Source organism: Myxine glutinosa, chromosome 8, assembly GCF_964187855.1.
Source record: "Myxine glutinosa chromosome 8, kmMyxGlut1.1, whole genome shotgun sequence".
Classification (NCBI taxonomy): domain Eukaryota; kingdom Metazoa; phylum Chordata; class Myxini; order Myxiniformes; family Myxinidae; genus Myxine; species Myxine glutinosa.
In genome coordinates, this window is record NC_136268.1 from 105,747,314 (window position 1) to 105,766,074 (window position 18,761).

General features: G+C 44.6%; 1 protein-coding gene across 2 annotated transcripts in view; it reads left to right on the plus strand.

Moving 5' to 3' along the window:
* The window catches only part of LOC137432815 (OCIA domain-containing protein 1), a 31,285-nt gene extending 25,748 nt beyond the window's left edge, over nt 1-5,537 (plus strand). For both annotated transcript variants that reach the window (XM_068125046.2, XM_068125047.2), the window contains exons 7-8: nt 250-417; nt 5,102-5,537. In XM_068125046.2, the coding sequence (XP_067981147.2) occupies nt 250-417; nt 5,102-5,139 (206 nt within the window). In that variant the 3' untranslated portion in view covers nt 5,140-5,537. The remainder of the gene's footprint in view (nt 1-249; nt 418-5,101) is intronic.
* Nucleotides 5,538-18,761: the final 13,224 nt, after the last annotated feature.

Sequence of the window (18,761 nt, forward strand, 5' to 3'; positions counted from 1 at the left end):
TGTGGACTGAAATGCTATAAGGAAACTGCATTCATAATGAAACGCTGGCCATTGAAAGCAGGTGACTGCATTACTAATGGCTCGTATAATACAAATTGTACTTTCTGGTTGGCTAATTTGGTTGATGTTGTCACCATCTCTCCTCTCCTCCTCCTCCTCCTCCACCTCCCCCAACCCGTCTTTTTCTTTTGAAAATTTCCAACTTCATGTTCTGCTCACTCTTGCCGTTGGTTTGGGGTGGGGAGGCAGCCGCCGATGAGCCTGAGTCCGGAAATGAACCACAAAAGCACACCACATACGACGAGCTTCGTTCCAAGAACCGTGAGCGCTTTGAGGTGGTTTTGGGACAGCCAGTGACGAACAGGCATCCTGACACTCGTACTTCCTTCCCGGTTGATCCATGTGACAGAAAACCCGGTACGAGGAGATGTGCTTGTATTTTCTTGTTATTAAACAAAGGATTGGGCATTATGATTTTGTGAAACAATGAAATGGGGCCCAAAGGTGGAGAGTGGGGGAGGCGAGTTCCATGATTTTGCCAAATATTTTTTGCATATGTAATATGTAGTGCTAAGTTTGGATGAGATCAGTTAATGACTAGAGGAGTTAGCAAACACACAAACAAGCAAACAAACAGAGGATTCACACGTTGTAGTTTTAATATTGAAGGTAGCTGTGCACAACTATAAGGGATGTTCAAGGTATACATGGTTTAAAAAAAAATCTTAGAACAGGTAAAATAATTAAGTCCTGAAGTTTTGTGCAATGGTAGTCTCTACCCTGAGCAAATCATACAGGAAGTATCATCGATACTTGTCAATGCATTCAGGGTAAAACAGGATGGTGATCAACATAGTCGTGTATCCTGTGGAACAGAGGTGGATCATGAATTAAAATCATCTGTGAAGGAGATCGTAAACCAGCCAAAACTCTCAGGTTAATGGATTTTATGGATTAAAGCTTGTAAGGGGAAAAAAAACTTTCGACCTTTATGCTCGTTAAACGTGCTGAAAGGCGAATTTTGAAGAATTGCCAAATGACTATACATTAAATTGTAGAACAATTTGATGTCTGTGTTGAAGTGTGTCAACGATCGTTCATTCCCATTTCAAGTCCAATATGGTGAGTGCAAAATGGGCAGCAAACCAACCTCAAATTTGGTTTAAACCACGTGATCACTTGAACATTGGAAAACGATTGGTGCACAGAACTGCAAAGACTCATGATGGAATGATGTGAGACGAGCAATACACGGAAGTTATCTCAGGGCCTGTCTTTACCGCAGGATAATCCTCGCCTTCACACAGCGAATATAACCACATCGACTCCAGCGGAGATTGGTGAGGAAGTTCCAAATAATGTCCCATACAGTCGAGTCTTCTCATCTTGTGTTTTCACCTCCAGATCACTCAACATCTGGGTGGAATTAATTTCACGAATGATTACATCAAATCATGTCTCCTGATACATGTGTGCAGCCTTGCCAACGATTTTTAAGCAGAACACACACAAACCCATTGTACCTGTAGTACCTGTAGCAGAAGGTTGATTTCCTGGAGGAATAGAAACAATTTCATCACACTACCTTGGACTCTAGATTTTTATTTTTAACTCAACTGGACTATGTCCAGCTGAGTTTTTGTCGACACCCAGTGTCCGTCGTCCGTCCGTCTGTCTGTCTATCTGTCTGTCTGTCTGTCGTCTGTAAACAATTCGACGTCTACGCTCTAAAAGTCACAAATATTAATAACATTTGATGAAACTTGTTATGCAGCATCTTTAAGACATAAACTAGTTTGGGATTGCATTTGGGCGTTGCACGCCCAAAAATGGGCGCGGCAGGGTGGCCATATTGAAAATCAATTTTTGTCATATATTTTTAGCACATATAAACTACATAGTTTGTGGTTCTATTATGCATATTCTAACCATATTGATATAGACCAGTTGAGTTCAGGTTCCCTGGAACCTCTCTCGTTTAATAATAAACCGGTGTTGGCAGGATGGCCCAGAGGTACGCACACTCACCTCTAAGCTGTCTAGTCCTGATTTGAATCCCGACCCAGATATAAACTGTCATACTGGTGTTTCACAGTCAGGGTGATTCATCAATGTGTGTGAGGTCCCTTGGATATACGTTAAATAGACGTTAGTTGGTGGATATTAAAGATCCCACGGTGTCCTTCGCGAAGAGTAGGCGAGCTATCGGCTGAGTTTTTGTCGACACCCAGTGTCCGTCGTCCGTCCGTCTGTCTGTCTGTCTATCTGTCTGTCTGTCTGTCGTCTGTAAACAATTCGACGTCTACGCTCTAAAAGTCACAAATATTGATAAAATTTGATGAAACTTGTTATGCAGCATCTTTAAGACATAAACTAGTTTGGGATTGCAATTGGAGAAATTCCAAATTTCTGCCCTGACTTCCTGAGTTGTAGTGGCTACATGACAATGATTGTAACCTAGCAACTGCTCCGGCAGCACCAATACTTTTCATTGGGCATTGCAAGTCCACAGCACCACTTGGTTGTCTGCGACATAAAAATGAAAGGTGCGAGGAGAGTTCGGCGGGTGAAGTACCAACCAAGAATGAAGGTGTGGAGGTTGAAAGAGGTGACAGTAAGGGAGGCATTAAAAGAGAGGCTGAGTAGGGTAGAGGATGATGTGGTTGAGCTTGAAAGTGGTTGGATGTCAATGAAAGCTAGTCTGTTGGGAGCCGTTGGTGAGGTATGTGGATGGACAAAAGGACCACCGAGGCACTCGGAAACATGGTGGTGGGATGATGAAGTTGGAAAGAGGATTGACGAGAAGAGGAAGAAGTTCAAGGAGTGGCAGAAGGCGAAGGGTACGGGAGCAGAAACAGCAGAGCATGAAAGTTATAAGGCAGCCAGGAAGGCTGCAAAGAAAGAGGTAGCAAAGGCGCAGGAGGCATGTAGGAAAATGTTCGGAGAACGCTTGGATTCGGAAGAGGGTCAGAAAGCAGTATTCAGGATTGCAAAGCACATAGCGAAAGAGAGGTGTGACGTGATGGGGGTGAGTTGCTTGAAGGCTGAAGTGGGACAAATCGTTGTCGACCCAGATGGAATTAAAGGAAGATGGAAAAGATATATGGAAATGCTGTTGAATACAGAGAATGAATGGGATGGCAACATAGAGAGTAACCCAGTTTTAGGACCGGCAGAGAAGATAACTGAGAAGGAAGTTGAGGAAGCGATAACAGCAATGAAGAGTGGAAAAGCGGGAGGGCCGACGGGAGTTGTGGGAGATATGTTGAAGGCAGCAGGAAGTTGGGGTGTGAAGAGAATGACAGAGATCTGTAATCTGGTGGTGAAAGAAGGCCGCATTCCAGTGGATTGGGAACTGAGTACCCTCGTCCCTCTATACAAGGGGAAAGGTGACCCTCTGGAGTGTGGCTCGTACCGAGCGATAAAGTTATTGGAGCATGGAATGAAGGTATTGGAAAGGGTGTTGGAGAGGAGGATAAGGAAGAAAGTGAAGATCGACGAAATACAGTTTGGATTTATGCCAGGAAGAGGAACGACAGATGCGCTTTTCATTGTGAGGCAGTTGCAGGAGAAGTACATGGAGAAGAGGAAGAAGTTGTTTTTTGGGTTTGTTGATCTGGAGAAAGCATTCGATAGGGTTCCACGCAAAGTATTGACATGGGCATTGAGGAAGTTAGGAGTGGAGGAATGGTTGATCAGAGTAGTGATGGCAATGTACAAAAGAGCGCGCACAGCTGTAAGGACGAAGGACGGGAACAGTGGTGAGTTTGATGTGAAGGTGGGAGTGCATCAGGGGTCGGTACTAAGTCCACTACTATTTGTAGCTGTGATGGAGGTGCTGGCTCAGAACGTAAAGGAGGGTTTACCGTGGGAGTTGTTGTATGCAGATGATCTGGTGTTGATTGCGGAAAGTATGGATGGACTGAAGGAAAAGATGAACAAGTGGAAGGAATGTATGGAGACAAAAGGTCTGAAGGTGAATATCGGAAAGACGAAGGTGATGGCAAGTGGTACAGCATGTGGTGAGGTGGAAAGAACTGGGAAGTGGCCGTGTGCTGTGTGCAGGAAGGGTGTCGGAGTGAACTCCATTCAATGTACAATGTGCGCTGAGTGGGTTCATCAAAAATGTAGTGGTCTGAGAGGGTCATTTACCAGTGTGGCAGCTACATTCAAATGTAAGGTGTGCACAGAGGGAGCTGCAGATGGAGGAAATGTTGAGTGTTGGACCGTGAGTTGAACCGCGAGTTGGATCTTGGAGACGGCGTGAAGCTGGAAGGTGTGAAAACATTTTGCTACCTCGGAGACATGCTGAATGGAGAAGGTGGATCAGACTCGGCAACGGTTGCTCGAGTGAGATGTGCATGGAAGAAGTTTCGGGAACTGAGTGGCGTGCTGATGAGGAGGAGAGTGTCGCTGAAGCTGAAGGGAAAGGTGTATGCTGCATGTGTGAGAAGTGTTATGATTTATGGGAGCGACACATGGGTAATGAACGTAGAGCAGCAACGAAGGCTGGAAAGGGTGGAAATGCGAATGGTTCGATGGATGTGCGGAGTATCGTTGAGAGAGAGGAAGACAAATGATGAATTGCGAAAGATGATGGGAATATTGCCTGTGATTGATGCTGTGAAGAGGAACAGGCTGAGATGGTTTGGTCATGTGTTGAGGAAGGATGAAAGTGACTGGTTGAGAAGAGTGATGGAAATTGATGTAGAAGGAAGTGGAGGACGGGGAAGACCGAGAAAGACTTGGCTAAAGATGGTGGAAGAAGAAATGCGGGCAAGCGGGTTAACAAGGAGAGATGCAGAAAATAGGGCAAAATGGAGAAGATTGTCATGGGGACCGCAAGGCTAACCCCCGCTCTAGCAGGGAAAATGGCCTTAAAATGCATGTTGTTGTTGTTGTTGTTGTATTGCACGTGATGATGACGTTGATAATAAAACATCCACAATAACTTTGAACCATCCTCGTATGATGAGATTCTACGATCTAAGATTAGATTCCTTTATTGAAAAGCAAGGATTTTAGGAGTTGTGCACATAAACCAAATCCTATCCGATGCTAATCACAAGCCGCTCATTGTGGTTTTGATCTCCGTCTGCAGTGAAGAAGAACAAGTATGGAGACTTGTTGGAGGAGTGAGTGCAAACCGGCAAAGTGTCTTGCCTTTCCGAGGTGTCATGCCTTTCCAGAATGCCGCGAGTATCGCGAGGCTATCTGTGATTTCCATCCATGTGCCATGGCTCACAGCTTTCCTCCAGCCTCCCAAAGGTGCAGCGAAGCTCGGCTGGTGCTGTTTCCTGAGATTGACAAGGACGGGACGAATTGCTTCACAGTCTTGGTTTTGGTTGTTTGATAATGTGAATATTTATTTCCGAATTAAACATTGAACTATTGAAGCTGGTTCCGTTCACCTTCAATTTTACCATAAGCATGTTTATGCTCATGAGACGTGTGTTCTGCACCTGTAGTTTTGCGTGGATTACTTGTTTCATAGAATGATTGTACATTTAACATTAAAATTGGCCAGATGACTGCCACACTAGCCCCATTCCTTGCCTTCCCTCCCCCCAACCCCCTCCTCCCCACATGTCGCTTGCCTTGGCATGTCTTTTTTTTTTTTTTTCCACTTGCCATATACAGTACATTATTTTTAATCTCCAATTTAGAAGTACATTCGTGGCCCAAGATATTGGCGCCCTTGTAATTTTTTCAAATAACTCACAATTTTCTCTAAAAATAAGTTGAAATTGACAAAAGTATTTGGTCTCCACAATTCTTTATTTCACTGTTGATATAACAGAACCTTTGTTTTTGATTCAGAACTTCATATATCCTTTTAAATCAGAAAATAAAAAGAAATGGCATTGACAAAATTATCGACACCCTAGATTTTATATTTGGTATCACAGCCCTTGGACAAAATAACTACAGTCAAGCGCTTCCTATAGTAGTGGGGCGGCTTAGCCCAAATATTCAAAAGAATTGTGCATTTTGTGATACAAGCACCAAATTTAGCACAAATGTACATTAATATGTTGCGAACATTTTCAGATATTGGGCCACTTGAAATTCCGTAATTTTTTTTTTCAAATTTTTTCAAATTTCGTAATTTCAAATTTTTCGGGTGACACCGTCACAATTTCGGTCTTCGAGGCCGGCCGATAGGCAAAGTGTGACCGGAAGGGACGAGGTTCTCCTGACCACGTGGCCCTCGATCTGGGAAGCTCCATTAGTGGACGCGCCCCTCACGCCCGACTTTTGGGCGGCCCCGGCAGGCCGTTTGTTTTGACGTTCCGTGACAGGCCCCGCACCCCCACCTCCGGGCCGACCGGAAGCTTGTGCTGAGTACATCATACCTGAACAACTCGGTGAGGCAGAACACAGCAGTGCACACCAGGGTGACCCCTTCAGTGCATAAACCAATTAACCTGTCCACTGCAGGGCATATAGAAATGAAGTTATTTTCTGCATATAATAATAATATAAGTTCAGTTCTATATAACAATTTCTGTTATCACCACTACCACTACAACTACCACTACTACAAGCTTTGTCTGGAATTTTGTGGACTAACAGACAAACAGACATACAGACATACAGACAAGCTGGGATCAAAACATTACCTCCTTCCACCATTGAGTGTAGAGGTAAACATCATGGAAATTATATCATGCCCTAGATTTAATTCATGCTTACCCGTGTATTTGCTTCACTGGTTCACAAGGTCTTTTGCATACATGTAATTCAGACTCTCGTCTTCATTGCTGACCACACAATGTTCGCAACATATTAATGTACATTTGTGCCAAATTTGGTGCTTGTATCACAAAATGCACAATTCTTTTGAATATTTGGGCTAAGCCGCCCCACTATATCGGCCGGCCTCGAAGACCGAAATTGTGACGGTGTCACCCGAAAAATTTGAAATTACGAAATTTGAAAAAATTTGAAAAAAAAAATTACGGAATTTCAAGTGGCCCAATATCTGAAAATGTTCGCAACATATTAATGTACATTTGTGCCAAATTTGGTGCTTGTATCACAAAATGCACAACAGGTTTGCTATGCTGCTACACTATAGCCATGAATGAGCTTCCTACACCTCTCTACTGGCAGTTTGACTGTTGGGAAGGTGTTCTTTTCTTTGAAGGCTTCATTTTGTTTTCTGTAAACATAGAGATGATGTGCTTTACCAAAAAGCTCTAATTTGGTCTCATCGACCAAATTTGGTTCAGAAGATATTCTCCCAGAAGGATTTTGGCTTGTTCAGGTGCGTTTTGGCAAAATCCAGTCGGGCTTTCTTATGTCGCTCTCACAGCAGTGGGGTCCTTCTGGGTCTCCTACCACAGAACCCTCTTTCAGTGAGTTGGCGACGGATGGTGCGAGTTGAAACTGTCGTACCTTGTGTCTGAACGTCAGCTTGAATCTGTTTGGCAGTTGATCGAGGTGCTTTCTCCACCATTTGAACAATTATTCGCTGCAATTTTTGATCAAGGTTTCTCTTGCGGCCACGTCCAGGGGGGTTGGCTACAGTGCCATGGGCCTTAAACTTCCTGATGACATTGCGTACTCTGTACAGTGGACACAGGAACATCAAGGTCTCTGGAGATGGACTTGTAGCCTTGAGATTGTCCATGCTAGGATACAATCTTGTATCTGACCTCCTCAGACATTTCTCTGGTTTTCTTTCTTTTCTCCTTGCTCATTGCGGTACACACAGAGACACAAAACAGCAGAATGACTCCTTTTCTCCTTTCAAACTGGTTGAATGAGTTATTTTTATATTGCAGGCACCTGCAACTCACCACAGGTGAGTTCAATTCCAAAGTGAAGGAGAATCACCTGCTTGAAATCTAATCATTTCTAACAACACCTAAAAGGTGCCAATAATATTGTCCAGCCATTTTAGGATTTATTTGTGGAATAAGCTAAGATTTAGTAATTTCTTCAGCTTTTTGTTTTGTTCCACTGCAAACCAAAGAAATACATATGTGGATACCAAAATATTTTTTAATTTCAACAATTTTCTGGAAGAAATGGTGCATTATGTGAAAAAAGTGCAAGGGTGCCAATATTTTTGGCCATGACTGTATATAAATAATGATTGACTTGATTGTGAGTTGCCATTTTGTTTTGATATTGGCTCTTGGAATGAAAAACAGGGAAAAAAACCTTTTACAGTGGTTAGCAATTATTGTAGGAGCACAAAGGATTTAAAAAAAAAAAAAAGAAGCACAAAGGATGGTATTGGATAAATAAATAAAAACTAAGTACATGACTATAAGGGTGTACAGGTGCATACAGTCACGTGCATACAGTCACTACAAAATGTAAAAGTTTCATGATATTTGTTATATCATGTCACCTTTATCTATCAATATTGTTAAAATGAAGATCAAATAGCGGTATGTTGAAATATGTTGAAAAAGTCAAAACTTTACATGGGGTGTAAGTACACCCCATGTAAAGTTTTGACTTTTTCAACATATTTCAACATACCGCTATTTGATCTTCATTTTAACAATATTGATAGATAAAGGTGACATGATATAACAAATATCATGAAACATTTACATTTTGTAGTCCATTGTACAATTTAAATAAACATAAATGCAAATTTCGCATGTGGAAAAAGTAAGTACACCCTTGGCTCTAATCGGTGGTATTGCCCCCTTTGGCAGAAACAACCTCAAGTAGGCATTTCTTATAACTGTCTACCAGTCTCTGACATCGACTGGGAGAAATTTTTGCCCACTCCTCCATGCAGAATTCTTTCAGCTGTGCGATGTTTGAGGGGTTTCTTGCATGCACAACTCGTTTCAAATCCCCCCACAACATCTCGATGGGATTTCGATCCGAGCTTTGACTTGGCCATTCCAGAACCCTCAATTTCTTTCTTTTCAGCCATTCCTTGGTGGATTTACTGGTATGTTGAGGGTCATTGTCATGTTGCAAGGTCCACCTTCGGTTGAGCTTCAACTTTCCGACAGATTTTTTTTTTTTGTTTGTTTTTTGTTTTTTGTATACAAGATCGAGGCTCGTGAAAGAGCGAACATTAATCACACAGAAAGACAAACAGACACACAAAACAAATAACATCGGGAGCGGAAGACAAGATGCGGAGAGAGGGGGAAGGACACAAACACAACATTTGAGAGCAGGGACCGAGAGACATGGAGACATCGAGAGAACTGTGGGAGGGAGAGGGCTTTGGGGGGGAGGCATGGGAAGGGGCGGGGGGGGGGGGTGGGAGAGGTATAAAACATATGCACACTGCCAAGACTTCCAGGAAAGAAGTTGGAATTTCAAACAAGGTGGATCTGGGGTGAATTAGTGGGGGTAGAAAAGATCAAGGTTTTGGATGGGGGAAGATAAGAGATGGTGGTGAACAGCTGTTTTGAAGACCTGGAGGGAGGAGTGTGATTGAAGTGAGTGTGGGAGTTTGTTCCAGAGGCGGGAGAAAAGAGGAATGAAAGAGTGAAGGTGAGCAGAGAGCCGAGATTTCGGCAGTTTAACCATCAGAGGGTGGCTGGCAGATCTTGTGCGACCTGTAGGAATATTTGGGGGACAGAGCACAGAGAGAGCTGGGGGAGCAAGGCCGGAGAGGAGTCGGTAGAAGACAGAAAGACCACCTACCTGCCTGCGGTGAGTGAGTGAAAGGCCCTCAGAGATAGCTTCATCGCGGGAGATTCCAATGATTCTGAAAGCTTTGGATTCAACAGCGTGAAGCCGAGCCAGGTGTGAGGCAGGAGCACCAGGCCATAGGGGAGAACAGTATTCCATTGAGCTGCGGATGAAAGCCTTGTATGTGGTGAGGAGCTCAGGTGTGCCTAGGAAGGACTTCGCACGACGGAGGATGCCCAGTCGGCGACTGGCTTTGGAGGCCAGCTTGGAAATGTGGTTTTCCCAAGAAAGATCATGGCAGATGGTGAGACCCAAAAGCTTGAGCGACAGAACTTCTTGGAGAGGATTGTTGAGAAAGTAGATGGGAGGGTTGTCCAGTCGATCTTTTCAGAGAGACATAGTAAGAGTGTGAGATTTGTCAGGATTGAAAGACATGTTCCACATGTTTGATCAGTCTGTGATTTTGTCCAGGTCTTCAGAGAGTGAGGAGGCTGCAGACTGCCGATCTGAGGGAAGAGGAATGGAGCGGCAGAGAGTGGAGTCATCAGCAAAGAGATACAGAGGATTTTCCAGAGAGTCGGAGAGATCATTGATAAAGACCAGAAAAAGCACAGGGCCCAGCACACTGCCTTGGGGAACTCCAGCCTGAACGGGAAGGGGAGATGAGAGAAATCCATTCAGGGCCACACGTTGACTACGACCAGAGAGGAAGTCCGCAAGCCATGCATGGAGATTTCCATGGATACCATAGGAGGAGAGTTTGGTGAGCAGAGCTGGGTGCCAGACCGTATCGAAGGCACGTGATATGTCAAGGGAGACAGCTCTGATTTCCTGTTTGGCATTGAGGACCTCCATCCATTGTTGAGACAGCAGAAGCAGCATGTCCAGAGTAGAGTGACCTGGTCTGAAACCAAATTGATGATCAGAGATCAAGCCATTGGAGAAGAGGAAAGATTTCATATCCGAAGCAATTATGGATTCCATGACTTTGCTGATAATTGGGAGCAGGCTGATTGGTCTGTAGTTGCAAGGATCTGTTTTTGCACCTTTTTTGTGTAAAGCGGTAATGTTTGCTGATTTCCAGGATGCTGGCATATGACCTTGAGCAAAGGATATGGTGAAAAGAACAGAGAGAGGGTGAGATAGAGCGGCAGAGCAGGATTTTAGGACCCGTGGGCTGATGCCATCTGGTCCAGTTGCAGAATCAGAGTCGAGGTTTGACAAAAACTCCTCCACCTTGTCAGGAGAGAAGGTCACAGAGTCCAGGAGCAGTTTGGTTCGACTGGGAAAGGTGGGAACAGAGAGAGATGGGTTTGGGACTAAGGATTTTGAGGCAAACACAGAGTTGAGGCATTCGGCTTTGTCACGTGCGATGTCAACTGTGTGGCCATTTGAGGTAAGGGAGGGGATGGATGGGGAACAAACACCAGAAACGGATTTGACCAGACGCCACCAGGATTTGGAGGAAGGAGACAGGTTTGAGAGTTCATTCTTGAGTGAGGAGAGATAGTGCTTCCTGGCACTCCTGAGGGTAGACACACACTTGTTCCGAGCTTGGTGGAAGGAACTGAGATTTCCTTCAGTTGGATTAGCCTTCCAAGAGGCAAAGGCAAGTTGTTTCAGGGCAACTGCCTCACCACAAGATTCAGTGTACCATGGACGGGAGGAAGGGTAAGACAACTGAAGGCGAGATGGGATAAATCTGTGCATGAGAGAGATCAGTTTGCTTTGGAAGAATTCCCAGGAAGAATTGATGTCAGAGGCAGTGGAGATGGGAGACCAATCCAGACGATTGATGGCTGCTTGAAGACCGTCCCAGTCGGCCTGAGTGAAATGCCAGACTCGTCGACGCTGAGGAGGCTCTCTGAGAATGGCCAGAGAGATGTCCACTTTGACAAGCACATGATCAGAAGAACCGATTGGAGCAGAAGAAGAGCAGCAGACATTAGCAGGGAAGTTAGTCATAACCAAGTCTAGAAGAGAAGATACTCCATTGGCTGAGATCCGGGTCGGGAAATTGACAGATTGTGTCAATCCCAGTGAGTCACAGAAGTCCTTTGCTGAGGTGCCATGACTGGTGAGAGAGGAACCCACACCCAACCAGGTGGCATGATGACAATTGAAGTCACCACATATGAGGAAGAGAGAGTTGGGATGAGTGGATAGAAGTTGGTCCATGTTGTCAGACAGTGAAATGTAGATGGAGTCATCACTGTTTGGGGGACGGTACAGAACACATATGAACAAAAGGTGGGAGCGGAGAGGAAGACGTAGCCAGAGGTACTCCTGGGGGTGAGGAGGAGAGAGGGCAGTGCAAGGAGAGTGAGGAAGAGAGTTTTTGATAAAGATAGCCACCCCACCACCAGGCCGAGGCTCAGGTCTATCATACCGGAGGAGGGAGTAACCAGGAAGAGATATTAAGGAATCAGAGACATCTTGAAGGAGGAAAGTCTCTGTTAAGCAGATCAAGTCTGGATTGTCAGAAGCAACCTGTATGGAGAGATCAGTCAGGTTTGAGCGAAGGCCCCGGATGTTTGAGGTCCATACCGTTAATGAAGAGAGAGGGGGAGCATCGGGTACAGGACAGGGGAGGGGAGGAGTAGGGTAAGATGAAGGATGAGAGGGGGAGGTAGGGAGAGCAGTTGTTAGTGTGTCAGCGATTGCAGAAGAGTTCCAAGAAAGGGAAGGATGAGGAGGATGAAAGGTTTGAAGGTGAAGGGATGAGGCACAGAGAGGGGTTGTTTGAGGGGGGGCAGAGGAAAGAAGAAGGTTGGGGGGGGTGGAGGTATGAGATAGAAGGGAGACGAAGTGGGGAGGAGGCAGCTTTGAGGAGGAGGGGGGAGGAGGGAGAATTGGAGAGGAATGGTATGGGGGGAGATTTGAATGGGAGGGGTTGGGGGGGAGTTTTGAAGGGGAGGAGTGAGGGGGGAGTTTAAGAGTGGTGGGGCAAGGGGGGAGTTTAGGAGTGTAGGTGCAAGGGGAGGGATTTGGATGGGAGGGGCAAGAGGGGAGTTTAGAAAGTGGATGATTAATGAAAGACGAACATTGAAAACAAATTGGGTTTGTTGTGATTTTCAAGTTAGCAATCCGGTTCAGAATGATGGAGGAGGGATGGAATGAATGTGAATTTAGACCATGTAGTGAGGGAGACGTATAAGATATTGAATTTCTTTTTTTTGAGGTGGAATGAGTTGGAGAGGAAATTGAGAAAAGCCTTTTAAATAGGAAGAAAAACAGCGTGTTGTAAAATACCACTGAGTAAAACACTGAAGGGGAAAGGTTATACATATTTAAATAATATTTAAACAGAACCGTGAACAATCTTATGTGCACAAAAATACCAACGGGGGGAGAGCCGAGAGGGACCACCACGAGTCACGTGAAGGGCAAACGGTGGATCAATGGCTTCACATTATCCTCAAGCACCCTCTAGTACAATGGAGAATTCATAGTGGATTCTATGATGGTGAGCTGCCCAGGCCCTGATGCAGCAAAGCTGCCCCAAACCATAATATTTCCACCACCATGCTTTACAGTTGGTATCAGGTTCTTGTGGTCAAATGCTGTCTTTGGTTTTCGCCAAACATGTCTTCTAGTACTGTGGCCAAATAGCTCTACCTTTGACTCATCTGTCCAGAGCACATTGTTCCAGAAGTGCTTGTCTTTGCCTCGGTGTTCATTGGCAAACTTTAGTCTTGCCCTGATGTTCTTTCTGGACAGCAAAGGTTTCCTCCTGGCACACCTCCCATGTAGATCAAATTTGTGCAGCCTCTTTCTAATGGTAGACTCGTGCACTTTGATATCAACAGTGGCAAGAGCTACCTGTAGGTCCCGTGATGACATCCTGGGGTTCTTAGAGACTTCTTTCAGCATCTTGCGGTCCGCTCTCGGGCTGAACTTGCTGGGGCGGCCTGGCCTGAACAAGGTGGCAGTTGTTTGGAATCTTCTCCACTTGTAGATGATCTTCCGGACAGTCGAATGATTGATTTCAAATTGTTTGGAGATCTGTTTAAATCCCTTCCCAGACTCGTAGGCATCTATAACCTTCTTTCTGAAGGCCTCGGAGAGCTCTTTTGATCTAGGCATGGTGATGCCGCACACTTCAACAACAAAGAGCAAACCAAACTAAATGTCTGAGGTTTAAATAAGACAGGTTCCTCCAAGATCCTCTCTAACGATGTTCTAATCATTTGCACCTGAGCTGGTGCACCTGATTCTAATTTTAGGTATTTGAAGTTGTGATAAATGTAGGGGTGTACTTACTTTTTCCACATGTGAAATTTGCATTTATGTTCATTTAAGTTATACAATGGACTACAAAATGTAAATGTTTCATGATATTTGTTATATTATATCACCTTTATCTATCAATATTGTTGAAATGAAGATGAAATAGCTATATGTTGAAAAAGACAAAACTTTACATGGGGTGTACTTACTTTTTCACGTGACTGTATATGATTCGCTTTGTGGTGGTGGTGTGTATTTTGAGATGACTGGTTGATCATAATGCTGGAGCTGGTAGGGGCTGGAGAGTAGAGAGTGGGACTGAAAGACCAGAGAGTAGAATCAATGGGAGGGGTGGGGATGGAGTCGCTGCCAGCTCCAAGTCCAACGACTTTTTTGCCCCTCGTATATACATCTCCAGTTACCGGCGGTTGTAGTCCATTGAGGGACCTATGCCTGAGCTCCTCTTTTTTTATGCCTCTGCCGATGAAGTCGCTGGAGGCATTATGTTTTCAGGTTGTCCGTCCGGCTGTCCGTCCGTCCATCCGTCCGTGATAGGTTTTCGTTACCGCGATAACTTGAGAACGGCTGTAGGGATCTTAGTCAATCTTGGAGCAGGTATGTCTTGGAGCTTTACATAATGATGTAAAGATGAACTGATTAGATTTTCGGGTCACAAGATCAAAGGTCAGAGGTCATGCTAGGTAAAAATCCTGTTACCACGATAACTTGTTAACCAGTGATGTGATTATGACCAAATTTGCTGTAATTTTGTAGAATGATGTAAAGATTAACTGATTCGATTTTGGGGTCCAAAGGTCAAAGTCTGTAATAGGTCTATAACTTGAGAACGGCTGAAGTGATCTAATTCAAACTTGGTGCAGGTATGTATGATAATGTAAAGATTAACCGATTTGATTTTGGGGTCAAAAGGTCAAAGTCTGTAATATGTCTATAGCTTGACAATGGCTAAAGGGATCTAATTCAATCTTGGAGCAGGTATGTAACACGAGGTAAAGGTGAACTGATTCGATTTTGGGGTCACGAGATCAAAGGTTCATTCTAGGTAAAAATCCTGTTACCACGATAACTTGTTAACCAGTGATGAGATTCTGACTAAACTTGTTGCAGGTTTGTATAATGACGTAAAGATTAACTGGTTTGGTTTTGGGGTCAAAAGGTCAAAGTCTGTAATATGTCTATAACTTGAGAATGGCTAAAGGGATCTAATTCAAACTTGGTACAGATATGTATAATGATATAAAGATCAACCGATTACATTTTGAGGTCAAAGGTCAGAGGTCATGTCAGGTAAAAATGTGATTACTTGAGAACAGCTGAATGGATTTAATTCAAACTTGGTGCAAGTATTATAATGATGTAATAATGTGGGTGGAGGAATATCGTGACGTCGAAGAGTGTGTTCTAGTTTTCTCCTAAATCCCACTTAATCCTATTTTTAACAATAAGGCAAAAATCTTAGTCCTCACCCCCTCATCAATACAGCATATGCCGCTTGGCTGCTCCTGCTTCTTTGGCTACGCTACTGCTAGCGCCGGGTGAGCGTGTGGGGGTAGTGGGTGGGCGAGGGAAGTCACAGGGTGATGCAAACGCAGAGCGGTGAGCTTGTGTTGACAGTGTTGTCTTGATTCCATCTGCGCGCTGCTTATAACCTGCTGTGTATAATGTGAAACTGTTGTGATCTGTGCCAAAGAGAAAAAGAGTTGTATGTGCTAAACAGCAAATTTTTTTTTTTTTTTTTTTTTTTTTTTTTTTGTATACAATATCGAGGCTCGTGAAAGAGCGAACATTAATCACATGAACACACAGAAAGACAAACCGACACATAAAACATATAACATAGGGAGCGGTAGCTAAGGTAGTATATATACAACTGCTCCAGTTACTACAATGTATACTTAATGAACTATATCTGCTAAAGTGATGCCAGCCAGTACAGATGTATGGCAGCCAGTATAGATGTATGGCAGCCAGTATAGATGTATGGCAGCCAGTATAGATGTATGGCAGCCAGTATAGATGTATGGCAGCCAGTATAGATGTATGGCAGCCAGCAGAACGGGAGGGTGGCACAGAAAATAAACTGTTTGATTTTGATGGAGGATGACCTAGTTTGAGTATTTTCCCATTCGTGTCTTTGTCAAATTTCCACTGGTTATTCTATTGTGTATGTGTTATTGTGTGTTTCTATTTAGTTTTGGTTTTGTAATTATTGCAAATTTGTGTGTAATTAGTCGTCTTTTATTCGCACCTCATGCGCGGTCTGCTCTCTCCATGCTCCCTCCCCCCCCACCCCCCGTCAGTATTTTGTGAATATAAGTTCTTTCCTTCATAGTATTTGCTTGTTTCTTTGATTTTCTTTTCTCCCCCTTACCTCTCACGAACATCTTACCCTTTGTCCAACGTTTTAAAAACAAAACAAACAAACAAAAAAATAATTCTTTATTAATTCTTTCTCTCCTCCCGGACACGTGCTTGTTCGCTCTCCTCCTCGTCTCGACTTGTGCCCCGCCCCCTATATCTCGTTTTTCTTCCACCTCTGCTCCTTTCTCAAATCCACGTCCTCACTGAGAGACTTTTCCCAGATTATTTTGCATGGTTTTGCTTAAATATTATTTAAATATGTTTAAACCGCAGCCGTGATGCTGACGCCGCCCTCCCCCCCCCCCTCCAACTCCCCGCCCCCAACTTTTCTGAGGAGTTTGTAGACAGTGTGGTGAGTGTGACTAGAGTGAGTGATAGGTTGATGATGGTGAAAATGATGATTGGAAAGCTCTTGGTGAACGTCATCTCGGGATATGCTCCGCAGGTTGGTCGGAGCGATGAAGAGAAGGACAAGTTCTGGTGTGCGATAGAGAAGCTGATGGAAAACGTGAAAGATGAGGAAGTTGTTGTGGTAGGAGGAGACCTAAATGGACATGTGGGAAGGAGTATGGATGGTTTTGAGGGAGTTCATGGGGGTTACGGATATGGTGTGAGAAATGGAGAAGGTGAAAGGATTTTGGAGTTTGCTGATGGAGCTGATTTGTTGATTTGTAATACTCAGTTCCAGAAAGAGGATAATAAGCTTGTTACATACACGTCAGGTGGGTCGACGACAACCGTTGACTACCTGATGGTGCGTAGGCGAGATAGGGGGCACCTCCGGGACACAAAGGTGATCCCGGGGGGGGGGGGGGGGGGAGGCTGTTTCACAGCACCACATGGTTGTCTGCGACATAAGGGTGAAAGGTGCGAGGAGAGCTCGGCGGGTGAAGTGCCAACCGAGAATGAAGGTGTGGAGGTTGAAAGAGGTGACAGTAAGGGAGGCATTTAAAGAGAGGCTGAGTAGGGTCGAGGATGATGTGGTTGAGCTTGAAAGTGGTTGGATGTCAATGAAAGCTAGTCTGTTGGGAGCCGTTGGTGAGGTATGTGGATGGACAAAAGGACCACCGAGGCACTCGGAAACATGGTGGTGGGATGATGAAGTTGGAAAGAGGATTGACGAGAAGAGGAAGAAGTTCAAGGAGTGGCAGAAGGCGAAGGGTACGGGAGCAGAAACAGCAGAGCATGAAAGTTATAAGGCAGCCAAGAAGGCTGCAAAGAAAGAGGTAGCAAAGGCGCAGGAGGCATGTAGGAAAATGTTCGGAGAACGCTTGGATTCGGAAGAGGGTCAGAGAGCAGTATTCAGGATTGCAAAGCAGATAGCGAAAGAGAGGTGTGATGTGATGGGGGTGAGTTGCTTGAAGGATGAAGTGGGACAAATCGTTGTCGACCCAGATGGAATTAAAGGAAGATGGAAAAGATATATGGAAATGCTGTTGAATACAGAGAATGAATGGGATGGCAATATAGAGAGTAACCCAGTTTTAGGACCGGCAGAGAAGATAACTGAGAAGGAAGTTGAGGAAGCGATAAAAGCAATGAAGAGTAGAAAAGTGGGAGGGCCGACGGGAGTTGTGGGAGATATGTTGAAGGCAGTAGGAAGTTGGGGTGTGAAGAGAATGCCAGAGATTTGTAATCTGGTGGTGAAAGAAGGCGGCATTCCAGTGGATTGGGAACTGAGTACCCTCGTCCCTCTATACAAGGGGAAAGGTGACCCTCTGGAGTGTGGCTCGTACTGAGCGATAAAGTTATTGGAGCATGGAATGAAGGTATTGGAAAGGGTGTTGGAGAGGAGGATAAGGAAGAAAGTGAAGATCGACGAAATGCAGTTTGGATTTATGCCAGGAAGAGGAACGACAAACGTGCTTTTCATTGTGAGGCAGTTGCAGGAGAAGTACATGGAGAAGAGGAAGAAGTTTTTTCTTGGGTTTGTTGATCTGGAGAAAGCATTCGATAGGGTTCCACGCAAAGTATTGACATGGGCATTGAGGAAGTTAGGAGTGGAGGAATGGTTGATCAGAGTAGTGATGGCAATGTACAAAAGAGCGCACACAGTTGTAAGGACGAAGGACGGGAACAGTGGTGAGTTTGAGGTGAAGGTGGGAGTGCATCAGGGGTTGGTACTAATTCCACTACTATTTGCAGCTGTGATGGAGGTGTTGGCTCAGAACGTAAAGGAGGGTTTACCATGGGAGTTGTTTTATGCAGATGATCTGGTGTTGATTGCGGAAAGTATGGATGGACTGAAGGAAAAGATGAACAAGTGGAAGGAATGTATGGAGACAAAAGGTCTGAAGGTGAATATTGGAAAGACGAAGGTGATGGCAAGTGGTAAAGCATGTGGTGAGGTGGAAAGAACTGGGAAGTGGCCGTGTGCTGTGTGTAGGAAGGGTGTCGGAGTGAACTCCATTCAATGTACAATGTGCGCTGAGTGGGTTCATCAAAAATGTAGTGGTCTGAGAGGATCATTAACCAGTGTGGCAGCTACATTCAAATGTAAGGTGTGCACAGAGGGAGCTGCAGAT